The sequence below is a fragment of the Peromyscus californicus genome, unplaced genomic scaffold (genome assembly GCF_007827085.1).
Source record: "Peromyscus californicus insignis strain IS unplaced genomic scaffold, ASM782708v3 Scaffold_2__1_contigs__length_46816999, whole genome shotgun sequence".
NCBI lineage: Eukaryota > Metazoa > Chordata > Mammalia > Rodentia > Cricetidae > Peromyscus > Peromyscus californicus.
Window position 1 is genome coordinate 39535210 of NW_026294540.1, and position 21113 is coordinate 39556322.

General features: G+C 47.3%; 1 protein-coding gene across 1 annotated transcript in view; it reads right to left on the reverse strand.

The window, feature by feature from the left end:
• Window positions 1–8155, reverse strand: part of Usp12 (ubiquitin specific peptidase 12) — a 52843-nt gene extending 44688 nt beyond the window's left edge. The window contains exon 1 of the mRNA XM_052754507.1: window positions 7923–8155. Coding sequence (XP_052610467.1) covers window positions 7923–7970 — 48 coding nt within the window. The 5' untranslated portion in view covers window positions 7971–8155. The remainder of the gene's footprint in view (window positions 1–7922) is intronic.
• Between the last annotated feature and the right edge of the window lie 12958 nt (window positions 8156–21113).

A 21113-nucleotide genomic window follows, 5' to 3' on the forward strand; every position in this document is an offset into this window, starting at 1 on the left:
CCTGACATCAGAAGTTCACTGTTCCTGGGCTGCAGATACAGTTCATTTAGTAAGATTCTTGCCTAGCATTCACCAAGTCCTGGATTCCATTCCCAGTACCACATAAACCCAGCAAGGTGTCCTAAACTGTAGTTCTAGCACTCAGGAGGTAGACATCAGAGGACCAGAAAGACACCAGCAAAATGGATCAGTGAGTTAAGACACTAGCCACTGAGGCTCACAACCTAACTTCAATCCCCAGAACCCAGGAGGAGAAGAACTAAACCTGTTCTAAGGCTGTCCTCTGACCTCCACATGTGAACTGTGTGTGACGTGTGTGTCTATGCACACAAATGCATACTTTTTTTATTAAATAAAAAAAGTCCAAAGGTCATCCTCAGTTACCATACTAAATCCCAGGTCAGCCCAAGATAATACTTAGAACCCACTTTAAAAAAAAAAAAAAAAAAAAAAAAAAGAGGTTAACTGCTCTTTGTATCAGCCAAAGAATCAAGGCACAGTACCACACTCTAAATTTAAAAATATAAAGTGTTTAGCACCTCAGACAGCCAGCTCACTGTCTCACACTGCACCATCAGCAGTCTGTTCTTTTTCCTAAGACAAGGTCTCAAGTTGGCCTCTTGCTAAAGCTCATGACCCTCCTGCTTCAGCCTCAGGCCCGAAGCACCACACAGCTTCTTGACAGTCTTCTGTGGGAAGCAAAGCCTGGATGCTTCCAAAACCAACGCTTTACATCACTCCTACCTCCTTCTACACAAATTCTAGGCATATTAAACAATCAACAATACTAACTGCGTGCATATTAAACAATCAGATCCTTCGAGTATTTCCTACAACATTGATTCTGAGTGCTCAAATGAGTGGCCAACATTCACATGTAGTACTTAATTATGTGTCTTCCAATACCTCAAGGTAACATATAGACATTTAAATAGTCTTCATCCCAAGACCTATCTCTGAACAGGTGCAACACAAACCAGGAAAACAGGGCTCCAGGGAGGGTAGGCAATCAGGCAGCTCAGTGTGAGACTCAGCCTGAGTTCAGCAACAGGAGAACATGCCGGAGGAGGAGGTCCAAGGCTGACTGAAACACACACACCTCTTCCGATAATGACAAGGGTGGCCCACGTTCAATAAAGTGAGGCTGTTGCTGGGTGGCAGGCAGAGCATATGTTTAGCATGAGTTCAGCACATACAAAACACTGGCTTCAACCCTCAACACGGTCAGAAGTGCTCCCAAGCCACTGCTGTTCCCAGATGAAGCAGAGTAGTTGCTATGAACTATTCAAAACAGAAGATCAATTTCATTCTTAGCTGTAATGTTATAATTTAATTTAAATATAAGTAAGTGTTGCCTCAAAGGCACCTGCTACTAAAAAACCAGTGATGGACTGATTAATTCCGACTCTGGCGAGTGTTTGCTGGGCTACAAGGTTCACCAGGGCAACAGAAGGAAGCAGGGGAACAGTATGAGCAGTGCGCCAGGTACCACAGCCCTCAGAGTGGCAGTCTTGGCCCGAGAGGTCACTGTGTAAAGACACGTCAGTCAGGAAATAAATGCAGACCCTCGACGGAGGGAACCAGTTCAAACGCAAGCTTTTCTCCAACAGTAGAGACAAAAGGGTATCCACATGGAGTGAACCAGGAGTGGAGTGCACACCTGTGCACCTGCCCTGCCAGCTCTCAGGAGCCAAAGCACGGTGACCACAAGCTTGGAGCCACCCTGGGCTACACACCAAGACCCTATCTCAAAGACTCAAACCAGAACAAACAAAAGTGTCGAGGATGTAACTTAGTGGTAGAGTGCCTGCCTACCACATATAAGTCCTGAGTTCAAATCCCAGGATGGGGGGCAGTAGATGGCTATGTGGATTCTCCTGTGGGTGACTGGAGGACTGCAATCACTACTCTACAGTGAAGACTTTGAAAGAAAGAAAAGATGTGTGTTTACTCTGGGCTGTGACTTTGCATAAATTCTGCAACACTAGAAGAAAGTAGGAAAATAAAACATGATTAAGAGCTCCCAAAGTGAGCACAGCACACCAACAGTCACTTACAAACTCTCAAGGGACCGGAGTCTTCAACTTCAGACATAAAAGGAACAGTGTAACACTTACCAAAAATGGTCTAATTTGGGTAGCAAGATGGCCACTAAGTAAAGGTGCTTGTCGCCCGGCCTGACCATCTAAGTTCAATCCCCAGAACCCACCTACGTATGGGAGGGGAGAACCAACTCCACAATGTTGTCATCTGACCCCACATGCTCACCAGGCACACATGCTTACACACTCATCATGGACACACACAAATGGTAATTTTTTTTAATTAAAAAAATGTCTGACTCAATCCTTACATCCACAGATGACAAGAAAAAAAAAAAAAAACCCTGCTCAAAATTATAAGAAAACTTTCCCACACATCTAAATGTCAAAATCTGGGCTAGAATTTACCGTCTGGCTCAACAGGTCTTTTTTATCATATCATGCTGCTGAATATAAAATAAAACAGTCTATTAAGTTTCTGGACGTGGCCGGGCGGTGGTGGTGTACACATTTTACCCCAGCACTTGGGAAGCAGAGGCAGCCAGGTCTCTGTAAGTTCGAGGCCAGCCTGGTCTACAGAGTGCGTTCGGGGACAGCCAGGGCTACATAGAGAAACCCTGCCTCAAAAAACTAAAACCAAGTTTCTCAAGTGACTACTGAAGGAGACACCACCACCACCACCACCCGCAAAAATTATAGGACGTGCACAGGCAGTCAGTCTTTCCTGAGGTAATAAGGTGCAGAAGAGGGGGAGTTAACATGACTTTACAGGCAGGGGGAGGAGTGTGGTCAGGGACCAGGAGGCGGCCTCATCTGCAGCGGCCTGGTCAAAAGCCTAGAGTTAAATTAAAAAAAAAAAGCCCAGAGTAAAAGAAGTTGACGTGCAGTGATTAAGTGGCAGAAACCTAGCCGAGTGATCAGGACAGGGTAGTAATTAACCAACTCAGTATCTCCTATAAAAAGGTTAGTGAGAGGCGGAAGGCAACGATCAGAAAGAAAGGCCACAGGGCCTGAAGCAGGGTCACCTTATGTACCCACACTGCACTGTTTTACTGCAGGTTCAGCAGGGCACGTTTACTTATGGTAAGTGTGCAAGATTAGGAAAAGCCGGTATCTTATACTCAACTTCATGTCTGGTAACTGTATCACCTTACCCTCTAATAGAGCAGTTCTCAACCTGGGGGGTCGTGACCCCCATGGGGGTCTCACATCAGAGATCCTGCATATCAGGCATTTACATTACGATTCATAACAGTAGCAAAATTACAGTTATGAAGTAGCAATGAAAAGGGTTTTATGGTTGGGGGTTACCACAACACGAGACACTGTATTAAAGGGTCGCAGCATCAGGAATGTCGAGAACCACTGCTCTAAAACAAACACATAACCTGCTGGCCACCTAGTTATCTACTCCTGTAACCCAGTCAACCTTGCCAAATTATTATCTTAAAGCATTTAACTCTCCATACTTATTGAACAAACTCTGAAGCCAACATTATGGCCACTGATGGGACAACCTGAACCGCTCCCTAGAGCCTGGCTTGGGGAGCGGGCAGAAAACAGGTTTACTGAGTATACAGCAAGAGGCAGCGGGCTCAGCTTCCTCCCCTGGGTCTCCATTCCATGGTCTCATAACTGAATCCTGGACAGCTGTGACAAATTGGGCCAGAGTCAAGGGTTCATGAATGAACAAACACCCAAAATTAATTCCAAAATCAAACACCTACTTCATTAGAAAGCTCAGGCTAATGAAGACATTGTCTAAAAAAAAAGTAGATATGGCACCCAAGTTCTATCCTCTGCTCCACATGCCAAAACACACACACACACACACACACACACACACACACACACACACACACACACTCACACTCACACTCACACACACACACACACACACCAGTAAATGAATTCTGATTTGGGATTAGAACAGAACATCTGAGTTTCTTAAATGGCCCTAAACACACTTCTGCTGTTTCACACTACATGTTTATGTGAAGCAGTTCCCACCATACTCAGAAAATCAAAACATCAATCCTGCTGACCTCCAGAAGGAAGCAAAGCCAAGAATGGTGGTACACTCCTGGAATCTCAGCAGTCGGGAGGCGGAAGCAGAAGAATCAAGAGTTCAAGGTTACCCACCCTCTGCTATGTAGCAAACATGAGCCTCGTCTGAGCCATATGAAAATCTGTCTCCAAACACAGAAGGGAGAGGAGGGAGGGAATGGGTAGGGCAAAGGAAAAGCAGAGAATGGGAAGGCAAAGCAATGACCCCCTCATCGCTCCACATTCCTTTAAATAAAGCCTAAGCTTCAAGGCTCTGCCGCCTCCTCTTCTGGAATGGTGGTAGCTGCATGCCCCTGCCGCCTCCTCTTCTGGAACGGTGGTAGCTGCATGCCCACATGCTCGCACACTGACCTGGCGGTCAGAGGCAGCAAGAAAAGGCAGGCAGTCAGCTCTACCTGAGACAGCTTCAGTAAGTGGTTCAAAGTCTTCACTTCTGAGTCCAGTTCTAGGCACAGGTGTTTTCAGAAGCACAAGCTAGGAGACTGACCTAGCACCTACCTTGTGGCTTTGACTTCATTCACACCATGTTCTAATGGTCTAACACACACACCCCTCCCTGCCTGGTGACTGGGCTAGGCAAGCAGCCAAGCCAGTGCCATCTCACGAGGAGAAACCACTCCCCTCCTTGCTTCTGTGATATCCAGTCCCCCTCCCCAACAAACCTTTCCCAACTAGGACTCTCACAACCAGACAGTGGCCAGCCTCAGCGCCGTGTCTACGAACTCCCAGGGGGCAGCACTGGTCTCCAGCAGACATGCCTGACCACCTGGATTAGCCACAGGCTGCTGCTGGCTTCTACCCAGAGCCCCTCTGCATATATCCAGCCCCTGTCCCTGTCGTCTGCCCATCAGTGAGGAGAGAACTAAAGACCTGTCATGAGCTGCACTGCACCAGGCAGTGAAAACAGAAATTGAATTGCAGAGCACCACCTGAAGCGGGAGGTGTACTAACAGTGGACAGGTAAGTAGGTGTTTCAGTGTGTCTAGACAGTCACTGAGCCAGGCTACAACACCCAGAGAAACAGATCTCACCAATTTTCACATGAAGGCAGAAACGCAGAGATCTAAATTGTGGCATATCTGAAGAGACTTATTTTTAATTTATTTCACCCAATTAAGCTATTGCAGGTTTATTCTGCACCTTATTTTGACAAGTGAATAAATTATGTAAACGTCCATATTTACAGAATAAAATTTCAATTCATCCTGAGTGTTCCTCTAAAGGTCTTGGCAGCTGCTACCTCTCCAAGGCATCCAATCCTAAGTCCAGGCCCCTTCTCTCCACTGTTCCACACCCAGCCTTACCTTTACTTCAAACTCACCTTCTGTGAGTAAATGAGGGACTTTTTCCATTGTACGCAGACACTAATGCTCCTGACCACACGGCAGGTAAGTCTTTAACTTTACAGCCCTCACAGTCTAAACCTGGTGGTGCACACCTTAAGTCCCAGCAGCTGAGAGGAGGTGGAGGCAGGAGAATCAGGAGTTCAAGGTCACAACCACATATCAAATTGAAACTCAGAATGACCTCCGGAAGACCCTGTCTCAAAACACCAGCAGAGGGGGAGAAGAAAAACCTTCATAATCTAATAAAAGAAAAGGGGGGGCATATACAGCACAGTACTTCTGAGATCACAAAAATGCTGTGCAACTGTATGAGGCAAATGGGCAGAGCGGGGGTGTTTAGTTCAGATGACCTCCTTAAGAGACAGTTCCATACTTGATGGATGGCGGAACAGTTCGCATTCCAAGCAAAACAGAACCTACAGGGCCTTTGCCATTCCTGATTTTCACTTTCATAATTCTCAGAAGACGGACAGCAACCCTCCTTACACTCAAGACGCAAATCACTCTGACATGCTCAGCACCTACTCAGGGAGAGGAGGAGAGTTTATTCAAGTATGAACAAGACACACCCTACCTTAATAGCATCTTTGGAACAATCTCACTTTGGCCAGGCATGGATGTCTATACATTTGCCAAAATATATACACACACCACGTGCAATTACTGCACCTGGACAGAAGCCCTAAGGAGAGGGAGCATGGGAGTGGATATCCTTGACATCCTCTTACTCGATACAGAATCGGGCAGGTCTGTCCTTTGTGGCACTTTTTTAATCACACCATATTATTATATAAACGAGAATTGTCTTCCTCAAGTAGAATGTAAACACCATGCAAGTAGGGGGTGTCTTGTGCTGGGGGTGTTTTCTTTCAAGACAGGGTGTCACTGTGTATATAGCTTCACCTGCCTGGATCTTTCTGCATACAGAGTCCTGAACATAAAAGCATTCTCTAGAAAGCCTTGTAGGGACTGTCTGGATCACTTCTGTAATGACAGTGTTACTCAGCAGGTGCTAGATGTATACTTGATGTAACTGAGTCAATGAACAGCCTACAGGAATCATACCACTCCTGAAGCCCTAGACTTTGACAATGAACTATGACCCCAAAAGGTGTGGAGCTCAGCAATCTGGTAAAATTATCACTGTAAAAGATTCAGTCATCCTAGGTGGCAGGTCTAAAAGTACAACCAATCCCAGAAATTAATATAGCCCCCTTCTGAAGGCCAGGAAAGAACCATTATCCACGTGGGAAAATGGATTCGTCAATGATTCCATCTAGCTATGACTTTTTTGATGCTGTGGATTTTAAGCTCACGGATCCCATCCACTTTTTATACTGTTCCACAGAATGCAATAAAGAATCCACGTTTCCTACCTGATTCTCTACTCCTTAAAGAAAAACACAGATCACTTTTAGGTGGAAAGTCTGGGGGATCTCCCAGATTAAGTCCAGGACATAAAAACGGAACTGAATGGTGCAAATCTTTGGGGTTTCCCCCCAATACATTGCAAATAACAACTTTTTCGGTGATTCATAAATTGCAACCTCTACGTACAAGTTCAGAAAGGAGCTAATGAATTTGTCCATCATGTGGGAAACCGTGGTGCTTCTGGCAATGCACAAAAACGTTTGGAACCCACCCACGTTTCGCTTTATTCGGGGTCTGTGTACTTCAACCCCACACAGCGGCGTCAGCTCTATTCAAGTAAACAAATGACAGGAAAGCTAATGCAGCTTTTCAAGATTAACGCGGATTCTCAGCAACAAGGCTGCCATCTGGACGGACACAGGTTGGAAACCGCAAGAGTTCGTTTCTCCTCGGCGAGTAGAAAATAGAGAACATTTCAACAGCACTCTTAAAAGTTTCCACCGTCACACGCCCCCTTCCAGAGCCGGGGCCCCGGGGCTCCACCTAGCCCGAGGAGTAACTCTGCCAGGACTTCCGCCCTCCGGTAGGATCGAGACCCTTCCTTCCTGCCGCAGACCCCCGCCCTACCCCGCGCTCGGCCCCACGGAAACGCAGCGGCTGCCGCGTCCCTTCCCCTGACTTCCCGGTACCAGATCCCAATACTCAGTCTCCGACCCTACCCCGAGCCTGCAGACCTCGGACCCAGTCCCCCCAGTTAGAAGTCCCCGGCTCCAGCCCCCAGCCCCCAATCCCAGTCCCCAAGTCCCCAGACCCAGTCCGCATCCCTTACCCCAACCCCGCGTCCCTGGGTCCCCCAGGCCTTAGCCGGCAGCCACAGTCCCCGAATCCCCGGTCCCCAGACCCCCGAGTTCCCCGTCCCCAGCTCCGAGTCCCGGTCGGTCCCAGCCCCAATGCCCCGGCCCCGCCTGCTGCGCCCAGCACGCCTTCCCCACGGCCACTCGGCCCCGCGCCCCGTCCGCTCGCTCTAGAGCAGGCCCGCGGGCGGCGCCTCGAAGGCGGGGACCCGCCGCCCGGGCCGCGCTGCCGCCGCACCTACCATGGTACAGATGGAGGCGAATTTGGAGACTGTCATTAGGATTTCCATCCGCCCGGCGCCATCTTCCAGACAGTCGCGGCGGGCGGGGGACGCGGGGAGCCGGGCCGCCCGCTCGCTCCGCAGCCCGCGGCCGCACCCGGAGCCGCCGTGGACCCACGCTTCTAGCCTGCTGGGCCGCCGCTGCCGTCGTCGCCGCGGGCGCTCAGGCTTCCTCCGGCCCAGCCCCCGCCCGCCCGCCGGCCCGCCCGCCCCCGGCTCCGCCCCAGCGCACGGCGCAGCCGCCGCCTCGGGGCCCGCGCCTGCCCGGGAAGCCGCTCGCCGCACACCCCGCCCAGCGCGCTGGGAGCGAGCTCCGCGCAGGCCCTTCCGCCGGGCCGACCTGGCAGCGTCGTGCCGCCCCGCCCACTCGGCGCCGTCACGCCCACCGCCGCTGGGCCACGCCCATGCTGCCCCGCCCTCCCCCGAGGGAGCGCGCTTCGAGGCCGATGGCTCCACCCAGTGCGCGTCGGGGGCGGGGCGAGACGGGCGCCGCGTCCCGCCTGCTGCTGGGTCCTAGCGCGGGCACGCAGTCGCTCCCCTAGCTGCGAGAGCGTGTCTTGGGGGGGAAAAGGGCGATGCTTTCGCTCTGCCCCTGCGGCGTCGGTGGCCTCAAGCAGCCTTCGGAGCGACTGACCCACAGCTCTCAAGGACAGCCAAGCCCCACTGTTGGAACAGAAAACGGAAGCTGTGGTCTGGGAAACTGTGAATGGGTTGGAAGGCAACCCCGCCAAAGCGTCCCAAGCACTTGGTGTTTTTCTGGGGTGAATCATCTGAGCCAAACTCCCTAAGAAAAAGAATAATTAGATAAAAAGACGAACAAAATTTGCTTAACTCTTTGAATTAACAGTAGCGGGGGAGGAGAGGAAAGGGAGCCAATCCTGCTTGCCAGTGGGATACCAACTTGGAATTTTTAAAAGGGGGTGGGGGAATGATGTCCGAAGAAGCAGCAGCCAGCTTGTGAGGAGCACATGCGCAGTGCTAGCTAGTGGATGGCTACTATTTTCTACCGGCAGAAAACTCGTAACTTTATAAATTACTACATTAGAAAGCCCGTGATTTGTTTTCATTGGTGAGGGAGGGAACCTTTTCTGACACCACACCACTCCCACCCCGTCTGTGGAACTTAGGGCCTGAATTGACACAAAGCTCTAAAATCTGGTTAAGCCTCACTTCATACAAAGCATTCAAGAAACAAAGAATTCGAACAAAATTTAGTCGAGAAACAGATTTCTGGTACATGAATGCTGTTTCCATAGCAATTCCATTGTGAACGTGGGGGGAGGGGAACACCACTGAGTTCCCCTAGCAGCTGCCTCTTCTCCAGGTGCCTACCTGCTGGAGGCGGGGTCTCCCAATTTACTACAGACGCCACGCTAGGGGCTTGGGCTCTGGTTTACACCAGTTCAGTCTGTGCAGTGTTTGCCTGCTTGCTTGGCTCTCTGGCCTCCATCAAGCATAGAGCATGTGCCTACAACATCTATATTTTAAAGGTCAGGGTGGGGGCTGGACAGATGGCTTAGTTGGTAACTTGTGTAGTGTGCTTGTGTAGTGTGTAGGCGTTCCTGGGTTTCATCCCCAGCACTTTATAAACCCTTGTATGGTAAGGTCATCCTCAACTATGTAGTGAATTCAAGGCCAGCCTGGACCACTCGAGTCCTTGTCTCAAAAAATAAGTGATCAGCTGCTGGGTGTGGTGGCACACACCTGTAATCCTAGCACAAGAGACAGAGAAAAGTGGGTCTCTGAGAGTTCAAGGACAGCCTGGTCAACATACCAAGTCTACAGGCCAGCCAGAACTTCACAGGGAGACGCTGCCTCAAAAATAAATTTAAAAAAAGAATAAATAATACATGTATGAAATTGTCAAAAATAAATTAGTAAAAATCAATTTATTAAAATGGTGAGCAAATAAAATCTTCAATCTCAGTTTGCTGCTTCAGAATCCCTGTCATATGCCAGGTGGTCTGTTGTATGCATTTTTTTAAGAATTATTATTTTTGCCGGACAGTGGTGGTGCACGCCTTTAATCCCAGCACTTGGGAGGCAGAACCAGGCGGATCTCCGTGAGTTCGAGGCCAGCCTGGGCTACAGAGTGAGTTCCAGGAAAGGCACAAAGCTACACAGAGAAACACTGTCTCGAAAAACATCATATATATATATATATATATATATAGGTTTTTTTAAAATTTGATGTATATGAGCAGTTTGTGTGCTCATATACATGCAGTACCCATGGAGGCCAGAAGAGGCCATCAGATCCCCTGGAACTGGTTACAAGTGGTTGTGAGGCACTTGTGTGCCGGGAACCATAGCCAGGTCCTCTGCAAAAGCAGAAACTGCTCTTACACAGGCTCTGTCTCTGCAGTCTGAGGTCTCTCCCTATCTTTACCTCTTGACGGTTGAATGAATCAACTTTCTTGCTTGCATTTATTTATATGGTCTAGCAGTACAACTAGTAGGTGTCAAGCAAAACAGTGATAGTCTTAGCCAGTCAGTGGTGGTGCACGCCTTTAGTCCCAGCACTTGGAAGGCAGAGGCAGGTGGATCTCTGTGAGTTCAAGGCTAGTCTGGTCTACAGAGTGAGTTCCAGCACAGAGAAACCCTGTCTCAGAAAAAAAAAATAGTAATAGTCTTAAATCAGTGTTGGGAATGGAACCTAGGACCTTATTAAGACTAGGCAAGGGTGATACCACTGAGTTACACTTCCAGTGCAATAACTTCTTAAGGCTCACTTCGAATCCAGCAAATAAAGTTGAGTTAGCCATACAGCAGGCATAGGTCTTATATAGGCTGCTCAAGATGACGTATAACCCGTAGGTCTAAAGTCATGTCGGTATTTAAACACAGATTTAAAGAAAGGGGTTGGGAGGGTAAGGTGCAGTTCAGTGGTGGAGCATATATACTTAGCAAGAGGCCTGGGGTTCAGTCCCCAGCTCAAAGATTAGTGATGGAACTTAACTGAAAGCAGAGAGTTACCAGCCTCTACTTAAAACTGAACACAGTTTCATTCATTTGTATATACATATAAAAGATTACATCAAGTTTCTGTCACAGACAGCAGGGGAAAGGCTCCCTGGCTGAGCCCTGGTGCTTGGCAGGGATTGTCTCCTCATCCCTGCAGGTCCTTCCCTGACCTCAAAAACACTCCACACCCACCACTCTCACCACACACACACACACACATACCTCACCCCACACCCCACCACCCTCACCACACACACATCTCAAGCCACACCCCACCCTACCCCCCACCTCCACTCCCATCATGCTGAGCAGAATACAGAAGCAGCTGTATTCTGCTCTCCATCCGAGAGCAGGCATTTCAGAGTCCAGGATGCATTATCTAGATACTTCTTTCTGTTTGTGACGCTATGTCTTCTGCCAGATGTTCCTGACAGCTGAGTTCACCACCACAGTAATTGATGAAGATGTCTCAGTCGATACGATGGTGCTGGAGCTGTGTGCCTGTATCCTGGTGGCCACCCTGAGAGCTCTCCTGCTTCTGCCCTCCCCTGATTCTCCATCCACGGCGTGTGTTGTTGACCCCCTGCTGCAGAACGCCTTGCCACATCCAGTAACTGCCTTACCTGTGACCTCTGGAACCTTGTTTCCCTCTTCTCCAACCTGTCCCTCATCTTCCTCGTGCCCTTTGGCTATTTCTCCGTGGAGTCAGAGGGCTTTAATGGCTCCAGAAAGGATGTCCTGGGCCAGGTCTGATGGTAGTGATGTTGGTCCTCCTCATTGCTCTTCATCAGCCACAGTAGAAAGTAACCCGGCCGGTGCGAATCGCCCTGTGACTTCTGGGGGATACTTCCTCCTCTGCCTCTGCTCCTGCATCTCCTTCCTTGAGGTCCTGCTGCTCCTGGTGTATACCCCACTAGGTCTCACCTACATGCTTCTGAGCACTGAGATACTGCTGGTCAAGCCTTGGCTACTAGCACAGCTGGACTGCTCTGCCTTTGAATGGGCAGTTCTGATCCTGAAGATCTGCCATCCCTCCTGCGGCCAGCTGCCTTCTACACAGGGCTGCTTCTTCACAGATACGCCCTGGTTCTGCAGACATAGAGGGTCCTGCTGGAGACCCAGCAGAAGGCCCAGCAACAGAACCTCCAGCCATGCTGTGCTTGCTGGCACTCTCTGTGGCCATCCATACCAGGAACTGCTCATCATGGGCCAGGTCTCTTCGTTGGGCTTTTTTTTTTTTTTTTTTTTTTTTTTTTGGCAGCAGCATCCAGATTGTATCCATCTTTTACCGACAGTGTCCTCAATGAGGCTTCTCCTACAGCTCTCCGCTCTTCTGGAGCCAGATGGCATGATGCAGATCATTAGGAAGTGTGTCTATTTCCTGGTATGAGGAACTCAGCAATTCTGTCTTCTCTGGAACTGAACAGGAGGCCTCAGATTGCTTTGACCTGCTGGATGACCTGGAAGTAGTGTGTGTGTGTGTGTGTGTGTGTGTGTGTGTGTGTGTGTGTGTGTGTGTACGCACTTGCAATTGTTGGTTCTTTTTCTACCATGTGGATTCTGGGGCGTTGAACTCAGGTTGTTAATCTTGGTGGTAAGTGCCTTTACCTGCTGAGTCATCTCACTGACCCTGCCAAGTGACTTGGGATGTTTCAACTAGCTAGGCAAAATTTCTAACAAGGCAGCCTTCCATGACCTCATCACGCAGTCTGGTGAAGACCTTCATCGTAGTCGTGAAGACAGAGATGATTCTAGGCTTTAGGCTGGACAGATTGCTATAGTCTATCTCTAGCTGCGTGCGCGCGCACACACACACACACACACACACACACACACACACACACACACATACACCTCTATTCACCCCACCCCCCCAACCCCAGTATCTAGGAAGAACTAGCAACAGTGACCTCCATCAGAGGGATCTAGAGAGAGAACTGGACACTGCCATCTGCCACCCAGGCCTAGATATGAGCCCAAGGGCGGCTGGAGCTCAGGATGTGGAACTTTTGAAAATGTGTGGCAAAGGTCAGCCCATTTTGCTTATCAGACTTACCTGTGTCCAAAGCTTGGGAAGGAACTGGGTGATTGGATCTGGCTCCCTATTTGCAGATCAGTCACTGCTGTTCTGGGCCATGCCTGAAGCCATGGTTACTGATATGGTGTGCAATAAGACAGAGTATGAATGAGAGAGATTGGCTAGGAGCAAGCTCAAGAGTCAGCTTGTGTCCCTTGCCTCTGGGCCAGCAGAGCCTCAGCACTGGGGGGGGCTTTGGGCCACTGGAGACACTTGATGTAGGGAGAAAGACAATAAAGTGGAGGAAGAGGTTGTACCTATTAGCAACAAGGTGAATCCCAAGTTATGCTTTGGGATATGTACATATTACATATAATTATATATATATATATATATATAATTGACACACATACATATATATCATATATATATATCATATATATATAAATGATGAATAAGAAAAATCTTCTTCATCCCTCAGGGAGGTCATACTTCATTGCAGGAGACATTGCTTTATGGAAAATGAACTCAGAGACTGAAGAAGAGTACCATCAGCTCTAAGGGGGTAGGTATGTCTAGCTCTTCCAAAAGAGGCACGGGCTGAGGCAGTTTCTCCATCTGGAGCATGGGACGGTGAGGGGAAGCTCAAGGACTCCCGGCAGAGGGAAAATCGCATGCTGGAATGCTGGTGAGAAGGAATGTGGACTGTCTACAGCTGTCACACAGGGGATGTTGCGCAGTGACCTGTGGACAATACAAATATCAAAGGGACAGTCCGGCCCTCAGTGACGCCAGCTTAGACAACAGTCTCTGGGACCACCACTGTCATTATCCACCCACAGTGAGTGGAGGCACTTGCCTACCCTAAACCTGCAGTGAGTTCCAGCCCAACCTGCTACCGACCAAGTGAGGTGATGTCTCAAAAAAAACTGAAAACAAATTGTTCTTTGTTTTTCATGATATTGTTGGAATCTTAGTGGTGCAGTTCATCAGAATTACACATGGCAAAGAATTTAGAGACGCTATCAAAATAACGGGCCTATCACAGCACAGAAAAGGGTGTCAAAAGCCAGCCAGACAAGAAGAACTAGTAAGGGTCATGCAATCATGGGGTGGTTGGGGGGCAGGGCTGCTTAAACTTTTTCACTCACAGCCACTTCTACCCATCCTGAGAACTATCTATGTGAGCTGGGGAATATGAGAATACAAAACAGCCCGCACAAATTAGCAAGAGGGGCCGAGGTTAAAAACCTGCCCAGCGGCCGGAACCCTGCACAGCTGCCGGAGCCATGCACAGCTGCCGCAGCATTCAGGAGGCAGAGGCAGGAGGGTCTCTGTGAGTTTTAGGCCAACCTGGTCAACAGTTAAAACTACGTAGTGAGGCCCTGTCTCAAAATAAATAAATAAATCACTTACTGATAATCATAAAGAAATTAATTTTAAAATAATTATTTGGTACACACCTAATTTTATCATTAAAGACAAAAAGTAAATTTGCATAGCAATGAGATTATTTACCTGTTTATTTTTTTCATGAAGATTTAAATTTTGGGCCAGTGAGATGGTTCTGTGAGTAAAAGTGCTTGTTGCTAAACCTGATGGCTGAATTTGATTCCAGAACCCACATGGTGGAAAGAGAGAACTGACTCCCATAAGTAGTCTTCTGGCCTTCATAAACGTGTGCTTGTGCATGCAACACACAAAATAAATAAATGTTCAAAATTAAAGAGTTAAATACTGGCTGAATGTTTGACCTGACAGGATACAGAACATTTTCAACAGTGTCCGTAGTGAGTGATGTTTTGATTTTATAACTGTCAATGCTGAGAATGAAGCTGAACATATAGTACAAAATGGCACAAGTATGTTTGGGGCAGTCTCAGAAACTGAAAACTGTTCTGTCTAAACCCAAATAAAATTTCACTGAACAATTTTTATTTATTTATTTATTTATTTATTTATTTATTTATTTATTTATGGTTTTTTGAAACAGAGTTTCTTTGTGTAGTCCTGGCTGTCCTGGAACTCACAGAGATCTGTAGCTAGAGTTTTTCTGGTCCTGCCTGGCCCTCAGTCAGGACAAATCTCTCTCACCCGCCAGTCCCACAGCCGCTCAGACCCAACCAAGTAAACACACAGAGACTTATATTGCTTACAAACTGTATGGCCGTGGTAGGCTTCTTGTTATCTACTTCTTCTATCTTAAATTAACCCATTTCTATTCATTTATACTTTGCCACATGGCTCGTGGCTTACCGGTATCTTACATCTCCCTTGTCATGGTGGCGGCTGGAAGCATCTCTCTCCCAGCCTTCCTCTTCCCAGAATTCTCTTCTCTCCTTGTCCCGCCTATACTTCCTGCCTGGCTACTGGCCAATCAGTGTTTTATTTATTAACCAATCAGAGCAACACATTTAACATACAGAACATCCCACAGCAGAGATCCACCTGCCTCTACCTCCCAAGTGCTGGGATTAAAGGCATGTACAACCACTACCTGGCCACTGAACAAAAAAAAAAAATTTTTTTTTGAGACAGGGTCTCATGTTTTCTAGTGACCTTAAACTTTTGATTCTTGTGCCTCCACTTCCCAAGGCTAAGGTTACAGGTTTTTTTGTTTTGTTTTGTTTTTGTTTTTGTGGAGCTGAGGATCAAACCCAGGGCCTTGCACTTGCTAGGCAAGCACTCTACCACTGAGCTAAATCCCCAACCCCAGGTTACAGGGTTTTATGCTTGTTTGGCAAGTACTCTGCTAACTGAACTAAATCCCCTGGCCCTTGATATGAAACTCCTGTTGGCAATTCAAACAGTAATTTTAAAAACCAGTCTAACAATGCAATCCAGAGCTACACTCATTTGATGCTTATAAGCCAAGGAATGATGGTAGGGAAACATTCAAAAGCCTTTGGCTTCTGCAAGAGCAGAAAACTTTGTGTCTCCAGTAGAAACACTGTAATTCAAGATGTAGAATAGTCTAGAACGAGAACTGAGGTGTTGGAGACACATCACTCACTGTTGAGTACCATAATGGCATTCTCAACCCCAAGTGTGGATTTTGTAGGTTCAGAACCAAGGCTGCAATGAATCCCATGATGTAACTACTGAGCTGCTTGCTGCCAAGAACACCTCACACTCAGCATGCACTAGATGCGGAATTAATTTCTAGTTGTTGTACACTCAGAAACCTTTTCTTGACAACAAAATTCTCATAACTCCCACATTCAAAGATACAACTCTGCTCAGGGTCCCCAAACCCACAGTTTAAGAGGGGGATCAGAACACATTCAAAACTGGCTGAGCCTCAGCTGACTAGCAGATACCTTTTCTAATGTCCTCATGAGCCACATTTCCTTTTCCTTCTGTGAACTAATCATAATGTGGTTGGACCTTAGCCGTGGTCCCTCTGGCTGCTCAGTGACACAGCAGTGTGCACCTGAACCTGAGTTCCATTTCCTTCCCTCACTATCTGCTGAGTAACTGTTCATTGTTTCATCGCTAAAAGAAAAAAAGAAACAAACACAAATTTGTCAAAAGTGATGTAAGTAAGGCAGGGTTTGTTGTAGAATATTGTTTTAAGATGTGTTGCATTTGTTTACACAATGGAACATTTGCTTAGTGATGCAAAGATGTGTTGCATTCTTTTATGTTGCATTTGTTTAACTCTGTGAAACTGTGTTATTGTGCCTGCCTAAAACATTTGATGGTCTAATAAAGAGATGAACGGCCAATATTGAGGCAGGAGAAAGGATAGGTGGGACTGGCAGGCAGAGAGAATAACTAGAAGGAATCTGGGAGGAAAGAGGAAGGAGCAAGAGAACAAGGAGAGGAGGACACCGGGGGCCAGTCACCCAGCCAGCCACAGAGTAAGAGTGAAAGCAAGCCGGGCGGTGGTGGCGCACGCCTTTAATCCCAGCACTCGGGAGGCAGAGCCAGGCGGATCTCTGTGAGTTCGAGGCCAGCCTGGTCTCCAAAGCGAGTTCCAGGAAAGGCGCAAAGCTACACAGAGAAACCCTGTCTCGAAAAAAACCAAAAAAAAAGAGTGAAAGTAAGATTACAGAAGTAAGAGAAAGGTAAAAGCCCAGAAGCAAAAGGTAGATGGGATAATTTAAGTTCAGAAAAGCTGGCAAAAAAAAACCCCAAAACCAAAAAACAAACAAACAAACAAAAACAGTAAATAAATAAAGACCTCGAACAATTTCCAAAAAAAAAAAAAAAAAAAAAAAGCTGGCAAGAAACAAGTCAAGCTAAGGCCGGGCATTTATAATTAAGCATAAGCCTCTGTGTGATTTATTTAGGAGCTGGGTGGCAGGCCCCCCAAAAAAGCAAAAACAACCAACAGCAAGGCTTTATTTGACTCATATTTCAATACAGTCCATCATGACCAGGAAATCAAGGCAGGGAGAAGACAACAACAATGTCCCCTCGTGCCCAGACAGCTTTCTTCTGCTGCAGTCCAGGACCTTTTCCCCAGGGAATGGTGTCTTCCACTTTCAGGCTGGATCTTCCCATCTCAACCTAATCAACGTACTCCTCAACTCTCACATAAGTGTGCCGGGAAGCGTGTGATGTAAGCTATTCTAGATCTGGCCAAACTGGCAGTCAACACCAACAGCCATGGTTGTACCATGGTTAAAAAACCAGAGTCATGGTGGCTTATGGCGTTAATCCCAGTACTCAGGGGACAGAGGCAGGTGGATCTCTGTGAGCTCAAGGTGAGCCTGGTCTACAGAGTGCAAGAGAGACAGAGAGAGCATGATTTCTTCAAAACTGTGCCATCCAGTTGAAGAGACAAGTTTTAGGGTAAGTACACAACACTGGGGGTTTTCTGAAAAGTTCAGGCAACATCCTCATTTGGGATAGGTTAGACAAGTGCCAATCATGTGGTGTCTAGCACGACAGAGTTCGTGCAGTGAGCACAATGTAGACAGTACCCCCTTCCTCCTTTCTTGCCCCCCTTCTCTTTCAATGTTACTCCTCTCCCCCCACTTTGATCCTTCCCATTCTGTCCCCCACCTTCCCCTCACAGCCCCCTCCTCTCACCCCCTGGTCCCTCCATTTATTTCCTCAGATGCCAACAAGTTTCAAAGCATCTCTGAGTGTCCACGCTCGCCACTCCTCCTCTCTAGAACTCTTACCTTCCTTTTTAGCATGGGAGACTTTCCACATCAGATCTCAACCTATATGTCACCTCCTCAAGGAGGCCTGAGCCTGGCCTCACACCCATGACAACTGGGAAATTGTCAGTTGGTATTTCTGTTCACAGCAACTGGGAGAAAATAGTATATGTTCACTAAGTAGTTGTTACCGAATGAACTAAAACTGATATAAATGCATGTCCAACTCCAGAGCAGATAAAAATATAATTCTGGACTTAATTGTTGCCCAGTGTATCCCATTTGCCTAGCATGAAGAAGGCTCTGGGTTCTGTTCTTGTTGTTTTTTTTTTTTTTTTTCTGCTCCTTGTGGTGATATTTTATTTGTGCTCTAATAAATAAAGCTTGCATGGAGATCAGAGGAAAAAGCCAGCCACTATATTAAACATAGAGGTCAGGCAGTGGTAGCACATGCCCTTAATCCTAGCATTTGGGAGGCAGAGATCTATCCAGATCTCTTGAGTTCAAGGCTACACTGGGAACAGAGCCAGGCATGGTGGTACACATCTTTAATTCCCAGCACTAGTTAACCATAGAGGTCTGGAGGTCTGTACAGACAGACAGGAAGTGATAGAGCTGGGCAGAAAGAAGAAGTGATGTAGCTGGGTGGAGAGAGGAAGTAAGATGGCAGGGCACAGAAAGGATATAGGCGTGAGGATACAGAAAGTAGCTCTCGATGGAGGCTGAGGAGTTGGTGAGGTGAGGTTGGCTGTGGCTTGTCCTATTCCTCTGGTCTCTCAATTTTCACCCCAATATCTGACTCCAGATTTTTTATTTTATTTTATTTTATTTTTATTTTATTTTATTTTATTTTTTTTTGGTTTTTCGAGACAGGGTTTCTCTGTGTAGCTTTGCGCCTTTCCTGGAACTCGCTTTGGAGACCAGGCTGGCCTCGAACTCACAAAGATCCGCCTGGCTCTGCCTCCCGAGTGCTGGGATTAAAGGCGTGCGCCACCACCGCCCGGCTTCCAGATTTTTTATTAATAAGACCGTTTAGCAATTCATCTTACAACTCTTTGACTCTTTTGGGGGCCTGCCACCCAGGTCCCAAATAAATCACACAGAAACTTATTCTTTCTTATAAATGCCTGGCCTCAGCTTGGCTTGTTTCTAGCCAGATTTTCTTAACTTAAATTATCCCATCTATCTTTTGCCTCTGGGCTTTTTCCTTTTCTCACTTCTGTATATCTTACTTTAACTCTTACTCCATGGCTGGCTGTGCAGCTGGGTGGCTGGGTGGCTGGGTGGCTGGCCCCTAGCATCCTCCTCTCCTTGTTCTCTTGCTTTTTCTTTTTTCCTCCCAGATTTCTCCTTCTATTTATTTTCTCTGCCTGCGAGCCCCACCTGTCCTTTCTCCTGCCTCGCTATTGGCTGTTCAGACCATCAGGCTGTTATTAGACCATCAGGTGTTTTAGACAGGCACACAGCTTCACAGAGTTAAACAAATGCAGCATAAAAGAATGCAACACATCTTTGCATCATTAAACAAATGTTCCACCACATAAACAAATGCAACACATCTTAAATAATATTCTACAACAGGGTTCCATCCCCACTACTGAGCGGGGAAAGGAAGATCATTCTGATATATAAAAGGCGTTTTGCCTTCTGCAGCCAGGATAATAAATGTGATGCATCCTCCAGCCCTGGTGATATCCTGCTGACCTTTCCAACTGTGTTCTTCAGGCTTCTGTTCCCCATTTGCTCCTCATTTTGCTCAATTCAAGTAACTCTGGGGAATGCAAAACCCCAAGGGTGAGGAAACTCTGCAATCCAAACACTCCCTGTCCTCCTCCATGCTGCTCACTTCTCCTTCGCAGGGTGACTCCCTTCCTATCTGCTGAGGGACAACCTAACTGCATCTTAGGAGCCTGCACTGCAAACTCTGGGCTCCGGCTTGAGACTTTGCTCTCTTGCCCCATTCAGATTTGTCGGCACCCACAAGACCTCCTTCCCCCTGACCTTCATCAGCCCCACAGAGGACGCCTCTTGAGTGGTAGTGCTCCCCTGCAAGAATTCCAAAAATGCTCAAGCAAGGTCCTCAGGGGTAAGAGACAGGTGTTGCTTCCACCTGTCTTTCTATGGAAAAAAAAAAAGTCCATGATTATAACAGCAAGATACAGCAAGGCCAAAAACCATCCAGAAATATTTTTAGGATAAAGAAACCTCTGTAGCTCCAAAGATGACCAAATTGATAAAAGTGTTTGTTGTGGAAGCATGAGGACCTGAGTTCAATCCTAGTGCCTGCACTAAAGCAGGGCACAGACCGTGTGTGGCTGTGACCCCAGAGGTGAGGAGGTCGGAACAGGAAGGTCCCAAGGTTTGCTGGTCATTCAAAAATTTACTCAGTGGGCTCCGGGTTCAGTGAGAGACCCTGCCTCAAAAAATAAGGTGTAGTCCTGTATCCAGCACATCTCCAGGGATGAATATAACCAGGGCAGTGAGGGAATTAAAAAAAAAAAAAAAGACAGGCAGACAGACACACAAACAGAAAACTGGGAGGCCCAGGCTCTTGGATAGAGAACCCTTGGTTTCCAGGAAGCTCAGTGTTTCGATTATGTAGAGTTGAACACAGAGGTGGGGTTACTGTGCACAGCTGAACGAGGAGGAGGGGTATTACATACAGATAACAAGGGGGCAGGTTTACAGTTGACAGATCGGTAAGGGGGACAGGTTTAGCTAATCTAGGTGTGGGGGCACTCTCTACAGGGGATCAGCAATATACATTTACTCAGGACCTCACACAATCAGGACTTCCTCAGGTCCCCACAGTGTAGACTGATTGAGAAAGACACCAGACGTCAACCTCTGGGCTACACGTGCACATGCACACACATTGTGCACTCACACAAGCGTGTTTGAGAAAGAGAGAGCACCCCTGTTAGATACACAACTGAGTGGTGATTTTCTGAAATAGAGGAACTGGAAGATAGTATGGAAAAAAAAAATGTTTACCACAAACCTTTTTAAACTTTTAAGTTTTGAACTGCACAAATGTATACTTCAAAAACTTACAAG